The 18,379-nt window shown below is 35.9% G+C and overlaps 1 protein-coding gene across 3 annotated transcripts in view; it reads right to left on the reverse strand.

The window, feature by feature from the left end:
- NAALADL2 (N-acetylated alpha-linked acidic dipeptidase like 2) overlaps positions 1-18,379 on the reverse strand; it is a 1,427,879-nt gene that overhangs the window by 711,960 nt on the left and 697,540 nt on the right. For all 3 annotated transcript variants that reach the window (XM_046003219.1, XM_046003220.1, XM_046003218.1), the window contains one exon: positions 13,041-13,542. In XM_046003219.1, the coding sequence (XP_045859175.1) occupies positions 13,041-13,534 (494 nt within the window). In that variant the 5' untranslated portion in view covers positions 13,535-13,542. The remainder of the gene's footprint in view (positions 1-13,040; positions 13,543-18,379) is intronic.

The following is an 18,379-nucleotide window of genomic DNA, read 5'->3' on the forward strand; positions in this document are numbered from 1 at the left end:
ATAAGGGAATATCTGACATTGCGTCGAATTACAAAAATTATCAGGCTAATAAATTAGAGCTTTTGAATCTATGTAGCAGCTTGAACTACAATATTGGTACAAGCTGATCTTACAAGTTGTTCCCTACAGAATAGTTAATATGATGAAACCAAGTGAAGAAAGAGAGAGAAAACGCCCACACTTATTTTATTTTTATTGAAGGTAAAAACCACCTGCACACAGTTCTGTTCAAAGAAAAATGTTCAGTTTCATTTTTCTCTCACAGATAGAAATGTACTCCATAGAATTGGAACTACTCCTTTTGTTTTTTGTTCTATCAGAATTTGATTTGCATATTTTGGGACATGTTAAGGTGCTCTCTGTGATTTAGAGAGTTTATAAAAAGGTAATTTGATCTCAAATCATAGTTTCTTTCTTTATTTCTAATACTGAAAGCTGCATAGCCTTCTGAGAAGTGAGCCATGAGGGGAAGACATTAGCTTGTCTTGTATTAGATAATAAAAAAGTTCCACAGGGGACAAGTTACATATTATGACATTGTGAATATAAGGCTCATTTGGATTTAATTCATTACTACATCATGTTGCATAGGAAAGCAATTTTTAAGCAATAGAAGTGCACTTCATTTGTAAAAGACCCAGCTATAACACACAATCAGTTATTGAAGACAGAAACTGATTTCCCAAATCAGGCATATAAAATTTAATATATTTGCTCCAGTTATAATGAAAGGGAAGGGAAGTTGAATGCCTTTTTTTCCCCCCAGATAAGAATGACACTTTATGAAATTTGGAAAGTGCATTTTTGCTAGGCGAGTTGACTGCATTTTTTTTTTTTAAAGATTTTATTTATTTATTTGACAGACAGAGATCACAAGTAGATAGAGAGGCAGGCAGAGAGAGGGAAGCAGGCTCCCTGCTGAGCAGAGAGCCCGATGCGGGACTCGATCCCAGGACCCTGAGATCATGACCTGAGCCGAAGGCAGTGGCTTAATCCACTGAGCCACCCAGGCGCCCTTGACTGCATTTTTGATGCCACAAACCGGATAAAATTAAAATCTTTAATAAAATATTTGAAATGCCTGTTATACATATAGAATATAATTTCAGCTTTTATCCTTCCATAAGTTTAACAGTATTTATTACATTAAAAATAAGATCTGAAATTTATTAATGAAATAAAGGTAATGATAGGCACTATTTTTTTTTCATACCAGTACCAATTTTCCAAATTGTTCAGTTTAACCCTAAAGGCTAACTAAATTATTCTATGGAAAAACAAAACAAAACAGCCAAATTGTATTGGTTTATTTAAGCTCCCTAAATCTGTATTACTACTACTTAGGATTCTCCAGAGAAACAAAACCAACAAGACGTACATACATACATACAGAGAGAGAGATATTTTAAGGAACTGGCTTATACAACTGTAGACACTTGAGAAATCCAAAATTCATGGGGCAGACCAGAATGCTGGAGTCCCAGAGAAGAGCTGCAATTCAAGTTCAAAGGCAATTTGCTAGTAGAATTCCCTCCTCTTGCTGAAACCTCTTGTCTTTTTCTATTAAGACCTTCAACTGATTGGATGAGACTCACCCATTAATTATAATAATGAAGGTAATCTGCTCTACTTAAAGTCTACTGATTTAAATGTTAATTTCATTTAAAAAATAGCCTTTTGCAGGGAAGCCTGGGTGGCTCAGTCACTTAAATGCCTGCCTTTGGGTCAGGTCCTGATCCCAGTGTCATGGGATGGAGCTCTGCATCAGGCTCCCTGCTTAATGGGGAGCCTGCTTCTCCCTCTGCCTGCAGCTCCCCCTGCATGTGCTCTCTCTCTCTCTCTGACAAGTAAATAAAATCTTAAAAAAAAAAAAAAAAAACCAACAAAAAACCTGTAGAAATATCTAGAATAATGTTTGATCAAACATCTGTGCACTGTGGCCTAGACACACTGACACATAAAATTAACAATTACATTGTGGTTATAACCATTTAAAATTTGAAAAATAAACTCATCTATCCATTCTGTGATGGTTTCTCAGGATAGAAGCAATGAGGAAGAAGTTTTCATTATCCTTTTTCAGTATGTGTATTGCTAGACAACTTTCTTTCCTATCACCTAGAAACATCTATTTGAAAAATTTTTAAGTGACTGTAATAAAGTACTTAATTTGATTTGGTAAATATGCATATCATCTATTTTCACATATATTTTCATTTAAATTTCCCCTGTAACCACCCTGATGAGATTATAGAATTGATACTTTTATCTACAATTTTTGAACATTTTGCTTAATTTCTAAAGCACGGATTGAGATTTTCAAATTGCATATCTCAAAGGGCCATGTCTGCCATTTGAATCTTGATTTCATTGACATTAAAAAGGAACATGAAAGAGAGAAGTATGTAATCAGTTCCCGGCCCTTCTGTGTTTAACTTATACTTCACTCTTCTAAATGTGATCATTACCAACTTTTCTGCCACTAGAGTGTCGGGAAGTCAAGTGAATCCACAGGAAACTGACATACTTTATCCTCAGAGAAAAAGGTTTGTTTTTCCCTTGTACTACATCTGACTGATCTTGTTCCTTTTTTGGAATGAATAAGATCAAGAAGTGAACAGATGAAAAAGCATTTATAGTCGATGCAGGAAAGATTGAAGAAATATGTGACAAATCTTAAGGTTAAACCATTTTCAGGGTAGGCAGTCAGTAAGCACAGATCACCTTGATATATTTGATGGAAATATTTCATTGACCATAGAACATATTCACTGCAAAAGAGTCTTTTCATTATGTAAAATATATTTCTCCTACTAAGAATACAACAGAAGTCAAATTTGAAAAACTAAAATATCAGCATTTTGATTCTTAACAATTTAACGTAGTTCTGATGTTTTATATCAGATAGATTCAGGAGATTCAGGAAAAAAGGCTAAGAAAAGGACATGTGTTTACTAGAAAGTTAAGTAACCCAATCTTAGTATGTATCTTTGAGGATTTAAAAAAAAAAAAAAAGTGTGTGCCTGGAAGGGAAAGTGGGGCAAGTAATGGGGAGGGAGGAGGGACGGGACAGAGAGGGCAAGAAAGCAGCAAAGCAGGAAGAAAGCAAATCTTCTGGCAGAACTGGACCTAGACTAAGACAACCTCTTCTTAGCAGAGCATAAAAAGACTTGTAAGGGGATCTACTTTGTACCACCATAAAACCTGCACTCACAGAAATTACCTTTTTGTGAAATTTTTACTTTCACTTCTTCTTGATGGCAAAGAATATTCTCTACATTAAATAGAATATCATTAAAAAATGTAAATTGACTGGCCCAGTGCCTGCAATATAGTAGCTATTCAGCATATGTTTACATAAGGGAAAAGAAAATCCCCTATCATCACAATAAAAAAAAAAAATTAGCACAGACTATGACAATGTAGATAAAATATGCTTAGAAAGCAAAGTCATTTGTGTGTGTGTATATGTCATACTATATTATAATACATAATATATATACACATTACATTATATATCTAAAGTCACAGATATGATTTTAATTTCAAATTCTAGTAATATAGATCCATAACCAGAAACACACACACAAAAAAAGAGAGTGAGGGAGAAAAGAAAAGAAACCACATGCAAGTGAAGGCTTTATCAAGAAGGTCTAGATACTCTGGCTTCATTCTCTCCACAGTAAAGATTTACTGAGTATTTGCATGCTATGACTCAAGTACTGTGCCAGACTTATATAGTTCTTTCTCCACTGCAAAGCAGAAGTGATTCATGCAAACAAAAAGGAAAAAAAAAAAAAAAAAAAGAAACTCTGCAAGTTACTAGGAGAGAGAGAATTCAACTGGTAGGAGATTGAAACGAACATGAGCCAGACCTGGAAGGATGCCTGGTATTTGAACAGGTCAGGATTGATAAGGTCACTGCAAACAAAAGCCACTGTCAATAATCCTGACTCATCCTATGGGGCATGCTGCTCTTGCTCTGGTCAAATGCCCAAAGAATGTGAAGAGCATAGCTTTCATTGGTCTGTTCATCCAGTCCGTTAAGAGAATAAATGTCATTCAGGGTAACACTGAGCAGCTCTGAGAGAAGCAATTCCTTTATCCAAACTCCAGAGCAATAAAATACTATGCATAATTAAGTAAATCTTATACTATGTATTCTTTTTTGGAATATATTTAAGACAATGTACATTTGTTATCTGGAGAGATCAATGATAGAATAGCTAATTACTTCCTTTAGGAACTGTCACTCTATTACTGTTAAATTCATTCTGTTACTATTTGCATAAATTGAATTGCTTGCACCTTTGTTACACATGTACATGTTTTTCTCCAATTAAAGTGCCAGTTTCTATATTGCCTTTTTCATTTCTCCCAATCTTCCTGCTCTCATTCTCTCTAATACTGAAATTGAAGAGGAACAAAAAAATAAAAAAGGTAGGGAAGACAGAGACCAAAAAAAGAATACACAACAGAGAAGGACAGACAGATGGCTGGAAAGTACATCTGGAGACTAGAGAAGAACACTTGCTGACTGCATCACCATCATCAAGCCTTACATTCGTACAAAAGCAAAGCAGCAGAAGAGAAAGTCCCATAGCACCAGAAGAAAGAAAAATCATGAATTTAAAGAAGTATTTTTTTAAAGATTTTATTTATCTTTTTGACAGAAAGACACAGCAAGAGAGCGAACACAAGCAGGGGGAGTGGAAGAGGGAGAAGCAAGCTTCCTGTGAAACAGTGAGCCCGCTGGGGGGCTCGATCCCAGGATCCTGGGATCATGACCTGAGCCGAAGGCAGACACTTAATGACTGAGCCACCCAGGAGGGAACCCCTGAAGGGGTCTTCCTAATGCTCTGAAAACCATGAACGGTCTGTGGGCCTCCATGAACTCCACAGACAGCTTTTCTTTAGGCAAGGACTACATTGCCTCCTTCATTTGAGACTGAAGAGAATGTGTAGCTGTAAGCTTTGTTGAACAGGAAACCAGATCAATCATATATTCTTTGATAAAGGGACTACGGCACTCTTAAACCAAAGGAAGAGATAAATCACGGGTGATAGATGTGGAAAGGGAAGGAGGACAAAATGAAGACACACTATGAGCACAGGCGAGACAATGATATTATAAAAAGTAAACAAACCTGGTCTCTGGGTTAAAAGAATGGGACAGAGAAGCAGCACTACTGTTTACTCTCTTAGGTCAAAGGATGGTAAGTGAAGGTAGGTGGACAACAATTTAGGTGGAAGAGAGAATAATGGATTTCATTTCTAGATATCTTGAACAGAGGTTTTTTTCTCCTTTCAGGTGATCAGCTTAGAATAAGAAGGCATCATCAGAATACAGTGGATGCTAACAAGTAGGCTAAAATTTTAGACTCCTTAGAAGTGTAGGGTAGCTATAAGCCTAGGGTTCTTGCTGCACTTAGCTGGCCTGAAAAGAGTATGAACTTTCCCTTTCCAGGAGAAATTCATTCATATAATTTAAATGAACTAATTCTTATGATGTGATCCAGTATAGGGATAACATAGGACAAGAATGGCAAATCTTCATATGAGCCTCTGATCAATTAATACAGGCTTCCCAGAATGTTGGTTTGAGGAGGACTCTGAGGCAAATCCAAGGAAAAAGAGGATTATGACTATCATAGGCACAGAAGGGGCATATAACAGAAAATAGCAGTATGTGTGCAGCAAACTCACTACTCCTTTAGTTCAATGTCATTAAAGCCAGGTAACATAACCAAATAATGTGGATGGCAAAGTTTAATTGGTACTATGAAAGATATCACTCAAATTACATGTATTACTAACTAAATATACTATTGTCGCCAAAAGGCACTGAATAAGCAGGAAGAGGCGAAAGAAGAAAAAAAAAGTGGGGGAGGAGGAGGAGGAGAAGCAGCAAAGCAATAGATAAATTTTAAAAGTACATTTCAGAAAAAGAGAAAACTAGATTTGAGAATCCATTTCGATTTAGTATATCAAGTAATTAACAAAATGTAAAGTATATGAAACGATATTGAATGCTACCTAGGTTTTCAGACAAGGTCTTGTTCATCAAGATATGGCTGAAGAAAATTTACATTTCCTACACTTTTAAGAGTTCATTACCAACTAAAAAAAAAAAATGTGGTGTTTTCGTTATGTTTGCGAAGATCATTTCACAGCATAACTTAATTCATGGTTAATTGCTTGTACCAACCCAGACAGTGATGAAAAATACTGCCTCATCCAGATAATGCAGACATTTAAAAATAGATAAAACTGGACAGCTTATTGTTCACTTTATTTTGTTAATGAATGTGTCTACTAAATAAAATCCATAAAGATGGGGTACCACACATAAAGTAATAGACTATTTTACTCTTATAATATTTTAAGTTTCTCAACTTGGAAAGGCCATGGAAAGAACCTATAAAGACCATGGGGGAAATTCTTAAAAATGTAGTTCATACATGCAAAAAGAAATGCAAATGGTCAGTTAAGATATAAAAAGTTTGTCAACTTTATTTTTGGCCTATCAAAACAAATAAAGGATTAGATGCTTGGCAGCTCTGAAAAGAAATTTGGCAAGACAAAGCCAATAACTAAACAAATTTAAAGTCCCTGAATCTGTGATTTGTTTCCAGAAATCTATCAGAAAAGAATAATGAAAGAAGTAAAGACATATGTACAAGATTATGCTGAGTGAAATAAGTCAGGCAGAAAGAGTCAATTATCATATGGTTTCACTTACTTGTGGAGCATAAGGAATATCACGGAGGACATTGGGAGATGGAAAGGAGAAGTGAGTTGGGGGAAATTGGAGGGGGGAGACAAACCATGAGAGACTGTGGACTCTGAGAAACAAACTGAGGGTTTTGGAGTGGTGGGGGTGGGGGGGGGTAAGCCTGGTGGTGGATATTATGGAGGGCACGTATTGCATGGAGCATTGGGTGTGGTACATACACTAATGAATTTTGCAACACTGAAAATTTAATTTAATTTAATTTAAAAAAAAGAATGTTTGTAAAAGCAACCTAAATATTCATTTATAAGAAACAGGTTCAATAAATTTATGACATCTGTATAATAGAATACCAGCAGCATTTTAATGATTTAATGATTTAAATCTATTTTATTGGCATTAAAAATGGTTCTAAATATATTGTAGGTTAAAAAAATTCTAAAGCAGATACGAAAGGCATATATGTGTTATAATATAATTTTGGTTATTGATTGGAAAAGAAAGAAAATGATGAAAGAGGGGACAGGAATATGGGTGGCTTTTTATTAATTCTAATTTTCTCTACAAATTTTACTTGTAAGTAAGAAAAACAACAATATTCTTTCCATTTAAAAAAGAACAAAAAAAAATGCCATGTTAGCCATAATTAAGATACAGCACATGTTTTCTTTCTCACCATTTCACAGCTTCTATAGCTGTCAAAAGTCAACACATTCCTGCATTCAAAAATATACTGAACTTCATTAGTTCATCCATTTCAAATATTTTATTATTATAGTATTATATTTGGTAACTAAAGTTTGAAGTTAACATACCTTATTCAGCAATGTGCTTATGATCTTTAACACATACACACACAGAGAGATCATTCATTCAACAATATGTATGACAAATATGTGATAAAGGCTCAGTGAGTTCATTATATAATATACATAAAACATTAGACCTGCCACATTGAAGCTTCTTCTGAGTTAAAGTTCTCTCTCAACAGCTCTAGGTTAATGTGTTTTATACAAGGTGACCAGCATCTCAGCTGGCCAAAGCTGAGTAGACCAAGGATAAACACTGGACGCAGGGCTACAGATGCCTTTGGTCCTCAAAATAAAATTTCATTCTGGGGAATAGGAACAGTAGAATCATACACTGGGGGATAGAGCGGCTGGTGCTGGGAGAAGGAAAAAAAAGTAAGGCAAACAAAAAGTGGTAAAGATGGAAATGGAGCTAAGTTACTTTGGTGCTTCAACACTTCAGTGAAAATCAGAGGAGTATGGCTATTGAGGTCCCTGGAACGGACTGGATCCTGAGTCTATATTAATAAGGCCTGATCAAGTGAATAATTCCTATTCACAGATTATTGGATGGGCCTAGCCTTCTCTTTTGATGCTTACAATAAACTGGCATCATCCAAGTGGTTACTGTTCCAACACACCAAAAGCATAGAATGAAATGACTTTCAACAGCCTATTTTGAGTCTGACTCATCAGAATGTATCTGCTATATATCTGAATACAGCCTTTCGCTTACACAGAAGCTCTGTGGAAGAGATAAACCAATAATGTAAAAAGTTAAGGTATTTTTTTCTTTTTTTTTTAAGATTTTATTTATTTATTTGAGACAGAGAGAATGAGAGAGAGAGCATGGTGGTGGGGAGGGTCAGAGAGAGAAGCAGACTCCCTGCTGAGCAGGGAGCCCAATGCAGGACTCAATCTTGGGGCTCCAGGATCATGACCTGAGCCAAAGGCAATTACTCAGCCAACTGAGCCACTCAGGCACCCAGGTGTTTTTTCAAATAGCAACAAGTTACACATAGGCAGAAGGGACTGAGAGAATCAGAAGATTAATATATACGCACATACATTTACACATGCACTAACATGGTCTTCATATTCCTTGAGCATGTCTACAAACAGGATCAAGTGTAACTAAACTGATTGGTTTTCTTTTATTTGACCAATATACCAAGTCCTTGGCTTAAGTTAGTGTATTATTTGGGCTTTATTATGGGATAATTAGGTTCTTAAATTAGGATATACAGTCAATATGTCTATCAATGAATCATTCAAATATGTACTTTTCTATAATACTGAACATAAAAATAGCCCATGTGTATCCTCTACATTAGACAACTTTTAACTCAGGGAATGGAATCATAAAGTACTTTTCTTCTCTTCCATTTACATTTATTCATTGGGGCTAGTTTTTTTCTTATTCCTAGAATAAAACAAAACAAACTCCATTAATCCTGGTGACTATAATGTGACTTGAGTTCCTCTAGTGGGTAATTAAAATGTTCATTGTCATTTAGTATACAGAATTTTGAACTTTCTCCCACTTTTGACCATCTTTAAAGTGGAAGCCCTGAAGTCAAAGAAAGGAAAGCAGTCAGCTTCTTTACTCTGCGTGTCTATAACTTCAGGGCTGAAGCAAGGGAGAGTAGGTAAAGAGGGAGCAAAGGGTTCTCACTTGACAGATACTCTCATGTATGGCATGGTACCTTCTGAATCTAGCTGGAGTTGTCAGCTGGCCTTTCCTCTTGTGTCTGCTTGTGGGTTCTTTGGAGATCCATTTGTCCCATTCCTGGGGACTTCTCACCTTCCTTTGATGTGGGTAATACATTCTCCTCCAGCTCCAATACTTACTCATTCCACAGCCCTATACTTCTAGCTCTGCCTAACAAGTTCTTTTTAGCCATTCAGGAAGCTTTATTGGAAAATATCTGTAAGATACCCCCTCTTCCACATCTCTCGTCTCCCCAACCCCTAGTCCATTTGGGCTTCTGTAACAAAATACCACAGACTGGTTAGCTTATAAACATTTCTGATAGTCCAAGATCATAGCACTAGCAGATTAGTGGCTGGTGAGTTCCCTCCTCCTGGTTCATAAAGAATACCTCCTCACTGTGTCCTGACATGGTAGAAGAACTAGGGAGGTCTGTGGGGCCTCCTTTATAAGATCACTAGTCTTATTTGTGAGAGATATATGTTCATGACCTAAACACCTCCCAGAGGTCCCATCTCCTAATACCATCATATTGACAATCAGGATCAGAACATATGAATGGCGGGTGGGGGCACAGTCCTAGTGATCCTCTCTCTCCTCTTCATTCACATTCATATTTTCTGTCTGTCTGTTTGCCTGGATAGAGTCCATAGAAGCAAACTTTGCCGTGGGCCACCCAAAACCTCCTCTTTTGTACTTTTATCAGCAACTAACCAGTCTATCTTTTTACTTAGATTGCTTAGGTAGGACTCCGGCACTCTGTGTGAGGCAGCTATCAAGTTCTTCCAAGTAGTTATATTTAACCCTTTTTTCACTGGACTTGAAGCTTCCTCCTTGAGAAGAAATTGGGACTTAACACCATAGCCTCTCTCTCTCAAAAAAAATTTAAAAAAAAAATAAAGAAAAGAAAAGAAAAATCTTCTGTATCCACTTTTCTATTTCTTAGCTTCTTCAACCTTTCATATGCTAAAACCGGGTGATCATCTCAGAGAATTATGTTACCCTCCCCAGCCCCAAGTTCTGCATGCTGGTCCTAATCAGAAACACAGTACCCATTGTCTTCAAGCCTCAGCTTTAACTGAGACATCAACAATGTACTTTAACAGTTTTACAGTTTTTGGTTTTGACATGAGTTGTCATTTTTTTTAAAATCAGAAAAGAGCATATCCTCTGAGTAACTATATATAACATAAATATATTTTTATAATATAAGTAGTATTATATTAATAATGTTTTGAATATAATAATATGACAAATACAAATGCTAAGTCAAGTGATTTTCAAATTATATAATATAATTGATCAATTAAATACAGATCTATTTCTCACTTATTCAGGCATTTATTTCTTCCCGTAGAAGAATACTTATTCAATGTCTGCTCTACAATAGGAATCTATTGCAGGGCTGAGCAAATTTGGTTCATTCCCTCATAGAGTCTGCAATATAATCTATTATAAAAAGAGTATCTTTTATATTGCACAATTTTTGGATGTTTGGAAAGAACTGACATAGTCTCTGAGCCTGGGCAGAGATGGAAAACCAGTAAAGAGAGAGAGCAACTGATGCGCAAAAAACAGTCTGCCAATAAGATCTCAAAACTGATCATAAATTGGTGAAAAGTAGTAGTAGGAAGGAACCTGTGACATACAGAGTTAATGCTGAGGTAACTTAGCAAATGAAGGAACTTGTAATAAGGAATGTTGTTAGCATGACTATTAGGGAAAAGGTAGTTTTGGGATGAGAACATGCTATTTGGAGAAAGTTACTGTAAACATATTTGTACCAAAATATTGATTAAAGAAAAATCTCTTATCTCAATAAAGAAAAATATGCAGCTATCTGATGGAGTGCAGTTGTGAAGGTATCCAACCACTGAACACTGCCTGGTAATATAATTGCGAGTGGTTATATTTTTGTAGCTAGCTTTGAAATATATATATTTTGTTGGTTTTCAATTTAAGAGGAGAAAATATGCTTTACTGTCATGCAACTTCTATTCTGAGAAAAATAATGAATATTTTTATTTAATTATATATTTAAAATTTTAGAATCAGCTACCTGTTTGCAAAAAGGACATAAGTCAGTTTTTTAAAGTTATCTGCAATGCTGGGGGAAAAAAAGGCAAAGAAAGCAAGAGAAAGAAAATAAATATATAGACTAGTTAGTACACAAAAGGCATATGGACCCCTTCTCCCCCTCCCCTTGTTCCAGGGAGCTGACTCCTTCAGAAAGAGTTTCCCAGGCTCTGAGTCAGCAGTATCCCTGCTGGGGTCAGCCGGTGATACAATCAGTAGGATACTGTAGTACAGCAGAAATGGAGAAGCTGTGGTACTTCTTACTTTCTCTTTGCCTTCAGTAGCTGAGGCTACATCTTCACCCCCCTGCATTTGTGTATACAGAAATTTCCATCTTCCACCAAGTTACCCCAGTCCCTTTGTCTCTTCAGCCTAGGCTTAGTAATGGCTTCTTTTCTTTGGACTGCCTCACTGTCCTGACTGCCCTCTCAGATTTTTATCTTTGATGGAATAATTTCTCTCCTTTCAGTGCCCTCTGCTTTAAATATTCAGAGAGTTTTCTGTTGTCTGTTAGATCATGACTGTTACAATTACTCATTATAAGATAATGGGATATCTCTCAGCTTAATTCTATATAAACAATTTTACATAGGGAAATATCATGGAAAGTCTTATCTGCATATTACCTGTTTATGCAACAATGAATAGCAGACACAAAAGGGTACAGCAAACAAACTGCCATTAGTCATTCAGATGTGAGCTTTAGGAAGAAAATAATAACTCACCAACATCAGTACACATGACATTCCAGCACATAGATTCAATGATACATTTTCAGTGGGTATGTTTCCTAGAAGATCTCTAAAAAACGCACATATGCCAACATCTTGGCAGTAATGAGTGCATGTAATACAGGAAGACTATCCTGGGGAAGCAGTATCCCTCTCTCTCCTCTATGTCCATGATTCACTTAGGACTGTCCTTTCTTGGCACATATGGAAAATACATGGGAAAGCTTCTTTCCAAGTCTTCATTTCATTAAAAATGTAACAACTCACCAAAGTTTCAAGTTAACCTTTGCGACTCAACAAAAGTTTCAAGTTACCCACTAGTCATATGGCAATAGTAAAACTTTTCCAAGAACTCAGAATTAATGCCAGTTAAAGAATATTTTCTCATCATTTAACTTAAAAATCAACACATTCTGGCTAGAGAGGTCATGTACAAACTTACCCTAGAGAGACAAATGAACTTTTAGAACTGCCTGATATATATGGGACCCAATGTTTAAAAAAAAAAAAAAAAAAATGTGCTCACTGAGAAGCCCAAGGATGCAGGAAACCAAATACTATCTGTGTTTATCTTAGCTCTTAACCATAAGAGACAGTTATTTCAGCCCATAAAAGAGGTTTATTTCATTCTGATGTCATTAAAATTTTCAATCATATGGCTAATGCCCTAGTTTTTATTACACATATATCCAGCTGTCTTTGCATCTCAATTTGGCCTACCTGGGCTTCCTAAGAGGGATAATATGCAATGCCTGGAATATTTTAGTCTCCACAGTAGTTGTGGTTCTTATAATCAATTAATAAAACAGCATCATAAATTCATATTATAGTATCATAAATCTGAAATGTGCACCCTCTCTGTGAAGGGTGTGTTGGTAAGCTTTGTTGCTCAGCTTGCTGGACTAATCTTAAACCATGGCAAAATCACAAATGCAATACTCCCTGTGAGATATCTTTCCCAGGAAATGCATCCCACCAACATCCATTTCTTCTCCACTTACCTGAAAGACTTCTTAATATCTTCTGCTTGGATTGTCTCGAGAATCTCTTGGTATAACTGAAGATCAAGCGTTGCTGAAGATGTAGCATTTGAAGGGCATTTTTTATGTGCATAATAGCCTATCAAAATCCCCAAAATAAATAAAATGATGGCTGTGCAAAGTACTTTTAAAAGGCGGCAAAAGTTGCAGGGGTTGCTCTTTGGTGCAGATCTTGTATAACGGGTAGCATAGTCAGACTCTTCTTGAAGTCTCTGAAACCTTCCTTTGGGTGAAGTTGCTGGTTGAATGGAATCAAGATTGAGATCTGCAGTCTCTGGATTCTCCAGGTTCTGATTCTCAGCACTATCTAGTTGGAACTGGTCAAAACCAGGCTCCTCCAGTTCTTTTTCCATGTCCCACTCTAAGTCAAGGGCAGTGGCTTGAAGGTCATCATTGTCTAAGTACTGTGAATGCCCTGGTGCTCTTTGATCTGCATTCACCTTCTGATAGGCCATCTTTTTACCTGTGAAAATAAGGGAAGCATGTTTTCTTAAAATAAGCTGTAAAATAAAATAAAGGAGACCTCATTTAAATTGGAGTGGGGAGATCAGAAGGGGGAGATCTCATACCTTGCCCTCAGCCAATGACACATCCCAACAGAAAGAGACATACCTTGCATTCCCAAATCAAAGAAGCTTACTTTATTACGCCAGCAGGAGAAAGGAAAATTTTCTCTCTGTTGGGCAACAACCTTAGCAAGTAAGAAAATACAACTCAGCCAACAATAACCCATCACCACTGAACTCTCACTTTCCTCCAATAAACAGACTTTTCATTCAAAGCAGCCCTCCCATTCTTCTTTAACTCCGTAAAGCAACAGTTCTCTCCACTGATCTCCAAACTTGCCTACGGTTTGCCAAAGTTTGCAGGTCCTGTATTGCAATTCCTCTGCTATTCCAGAAAAAAAAACCATTTGCTGATAAAATAATTGACTGCTTACTTTTAAGGTTGACAAAGCAAATAATGATGAAAATCACCATGGTGAAAACAAAAGAAAGCAGCAAACCAAATTAGATGCCCATAAAATTTTAGTGATTATAATCAGGAGAAATATATTGTCCCTATAGAAAAACCATATATTTGTTAATTATTTAATCTTATGTTTTGCTGTTGATGTTTATAATAGGAAGAAAAGACAAAAAAAAAATAAAAGCATAAAGTAGAAGATCCTTGGAGAAACTATGAGAAAACAAAAAATAGACATAAACACAATCATTCCTTTGAAGCTCAGGAGACTAAAAAAAGTCAGTACAAGTGCATTGAGGATAATATATTATAATGAAGGCAAAATTTAAGCTTACACATTGTCAAAATCACTTTTAAGAAAAACTAAGGGCAGAAGCAATAAAGCTGTGGTTTAGTAAGTGAAAGAGGAAAAAAAAAAGACCCTGGGATGATTTATATTATAAGAGCTATATTTAAAAAAGATATTCTGAATAGAACAGAAATAAAAACTCAATGGATAGGAACACTATTGAAATACAAGAAGCAAAATATGGTATGGTTACCTCGTCATGAGTTATCAAAAGGATTGGAAACGTTAAGGCTACCACAGAAAACCAAATGTTCTGTGAACCTAGTGACATGAATTGGCCTGGATCACTGAACTTTAAATCAAAGTCTGTGATGGCATCCATCCAAAAAGGGAAGCCTTATGCCAGCTAGGAGAGCTTGATTTCATAACCTTGCTAGAGGAGTGGCAGATGGAGATTCTCTCCCCTACACAGTTTTGGATGACAGTTTGTTATATCCTGCAGATTGGTATTAAGCTAACTGGGCTAATTAACTACAAGTGGTCTTCAGTCTGCATTCAGTAACCCACTGGTGTATTATGGCTGCAGATTAGGAGTATTTATACTTAAATTTTCTGTGTATTAGATTTGTCATCCCAGCTGGATTCTAAGGTCCCTCACTATGTTTTATGTTTTCTATGCGTCCCACTGTGGTGGGTGAAGAACAGAGCTCAACAGACAACTGATTAGCTAACTGCCTTAGGGCCAGTGGTTAAATAAAGTCTAATAAAAAGATACAAACAGGGACTTCATGAAAGGGAGTGGCATCACGCACAAAATCATGGGTATATACAACCCTAATCTGGGTTTGCAGAGGTCCATGTTAATTAAAATGTTCTGAACTTTTCAGAGAATTCAAACATAATTCAATATTCATCTTAAAAAATAAAAATTATAATTCTGTCTAGATATCTCTTCTGCTACCTCATAATCTCGGATTCATTCTTACCCAGAGTTGACTCAATAACAAGAAATAATGCATGCCAGGTTCTGGGATAGGCAATGAAAACAAATATCAATGGGTTCTTAGTCCTCAAGTAAGGAACAATTCAATAAGGGATAAATGCATGAACGAACTTATATGTTAAATAAAAAATGCCCAGTGCCAAGGAGACTCAGGGGTGACTGGCTATAGCATAGACTATGGGAAAATGTTCCCCAAGAAAGTGATCTCTGAGATACTTCTGGCAAAAGAGGAAGAGTGAACTAGGGCTGACCGGGGGGGGGGTGAAAGGATGACAATCAGGAAGGGGAAAATTTACAAACACACAGAGGATTGAGAATGAATAGAGCATGGACACTTTAAAAAATCCAGAACTACCAGCATACTATATATAAAGAAGGAACACATGGGCCAGAGATTCAGAGAAAAATGCTAGGAAAGGGTGACTTTGGGCAAAAGGCTTAGTTTCTGTGCAACTTATGGTCTTCATCTACGAAATCGGCATAGTAATAATATAAACTTCATAATGTTGTCATTAGATTAAGATGGTGCACCTAAAACATACATTGAGTGTTGCATAGGCTATATGGATTAGAAGGGACATCCCCAGTATTAGAGGAGAGAGGATTAGACAGGATTGTTGGAAAAAGTGAATTTAGTAATGCAGAAGAAATTATATGGGTCTGCGAGACATCATGGAGAGGGGGAGGTTTATGATATTCACCATGGACAGTCACACATATATATGGTAGTTGTGATTTAGTTGTTTGCATTTAGTCTATATGTAGAGACAAAAAAGAAAAACATTGCATGACACACCAACTGTTATCATGAGAAGTTGTTTATTTGATACTATGTTCATAATAGCCTCCAGAATGATTTTTCAGGTCGTCCTCCATTGAGCCTCCCTCCTTCCCTTTAGCTTAGCCTAGTTTCCAAAATGATTCAAGGAAGCACAACCTTTGAATTTTGTATTCGGTCATACCAAGACAGGCAGAAAAAGAGTAATAATTGGATTTAGTAATAATTATTCATCTACTTCAGGTGATAATTGATTAAATGGTAGAGGAAGGCTCCAAATCACACTTGGTTAATTTTTTTTTTTAATGGTAAAAGAAAATACTGGAGGATAGAAAAAACTTGAAAGTAGCAGAAATAAAGACTTGCTAAAATACATACACATAAGAGGAAAATTCCTAAAGTAGAAGAGGAAACTGAGATCCAGAGGTGAATTATTCTTTGTTTGGGCACATTTTTCTTAAAATGATTTGTGGTTTTATAAAAATATGAGATTAACAAGTTGGCAGTAATGTACCCCGCAATTCAACCTATTTTAACATATATTATAAAATACCGCAATTTTGTAACACTAGTCAATTTTTTTTTTATTTAGCTTAACCATCCCAGCTATCTGGCCATGGTATTATGATGTTTACTTCTTTAAGTGTTCACTTTATGCATTATTGATTGATTTATTTAGATACTGTCCCAAGGTGGTTTTTTAGACTTCTCCTGCTTTTCATTTTAATGATTCAGTCTCTGTCTTTAAAGATTGTTTGAAAAATTAAACTGTAGACCATGGTTTATGCACAAGGAAGACTTGGCACACAGAAGTTACTACGGAAACGTGAGATCTCTAATTATGACCTCTAATACAAACATTCAAAGTCATTTCTCCACAAATCATTTAAAAACCAACTGCAGTGATGAGGCAGAGTTTTCATTTCTAGCCTGACAATAGGCATTCCATCACATGTACATCAGCAATTTAACGCTTTTCAAACATCAGACAGAGCCATCAATTAGAATGTAATGCAGATACAGATATGAAGTCCTCACCATGCTGGGGATCTGCCTGACGCCTTTACTACTGCTTTTGAACCCATTACACATTTATAAATTTACCCTAAATTCTCTCTTCTAGGAGCACAGTAACTGGATTAAAGGTAAATGGAGCCATTTGATGTACCAAATTCCACAGTATTTCAGGAAAACTTCCAAGGAAATAAGTATGTGAGAACATAAACAATGAAGCATTTTAACCATTTATATGGCAAAACAAATTACATGTATATTATATACATGTTCTATATATATGCATTTTATATAAATTTAGAAAACCATTTATCTTTAAAATTACCTTGCTTTGAGGAATATAGTATAGCTTTTTTGCAAAAATACATATAAATCCCTGCCTTGAGAGTTCTGTTTCACTTTTTCTAAAATAAACGCCTCAAAAATAAGCCCAAATACTGAATTACTTAATAAAAGTACCATTATTCAATTTCGAGTCAGCACAAATTATTTTAACCATGCTACAGAGAATGCAGCTTTCCTTAAAATAGCTATGCTCTGGGCACCAGGGTGGCTTAAGTGTCGGCCTCTTGATTTCCACTCAGGTCATGACCTCAGGGTTGTGAGATCACTCCCCACATCAAAACCTGGGGACCCCAGAGTCAGCTCCATGCTCAACAGGATGTCTGCTTCTTTCTCTCACTCTCATCCCTTCCTCCCCACCAGTGTGCACACTCACACACTCTCTCTCTAAAATAAATAAATCTTTAAAAATAAGTAAAATAAAATAAACTATTCTCTGAGGTAAGTAGAAAATATAAGTGTTTTTACCAGAACTTCACATTCTCAACTATAACAGAAAAGATATATTATAAAAAGAAATTTTCAGCAAAATCAGCATGTCTTAGATATGATCATATAATTAGGCTATTCAAACTTCATATATTTTCTATTACTGATATTTACTTAATTTATACTGTCATAGTATTTTACACCTAAGTCTATTTGAGTAATTTAAAAAACTACATATAGTAGATTTTAGAATCTGCCACATGACTTTCTCTAAAAGAGATATATAGTTGACCTTTGAACAATGTGGGGTTAGAGGTGCCAACCCCACAAACAGCTAAAAATCCATGTACAACTTTTGACCCCCTCCAAACTTAATAACCGACTGTTGTCTAGAATTCTTACCAGTAACAGTCAAGGAATGCATATTTTGTATGTTAGATGTAGTATATACTGTATTCTTAAAGTAAGCCAGAGAAAAG

Source organism: Meles meles, chromosome 4, assembly GCF_922984935.1.
Source record: "Meles meles chromosome 4, mMelMel3.1 paternal haplotype, whole genome shotgun sequence".
NCBI lineage: Eukaryota > Metazoa > Chordata > Mammalia > Carnivora > Mustelidae > Meles > Meles meles.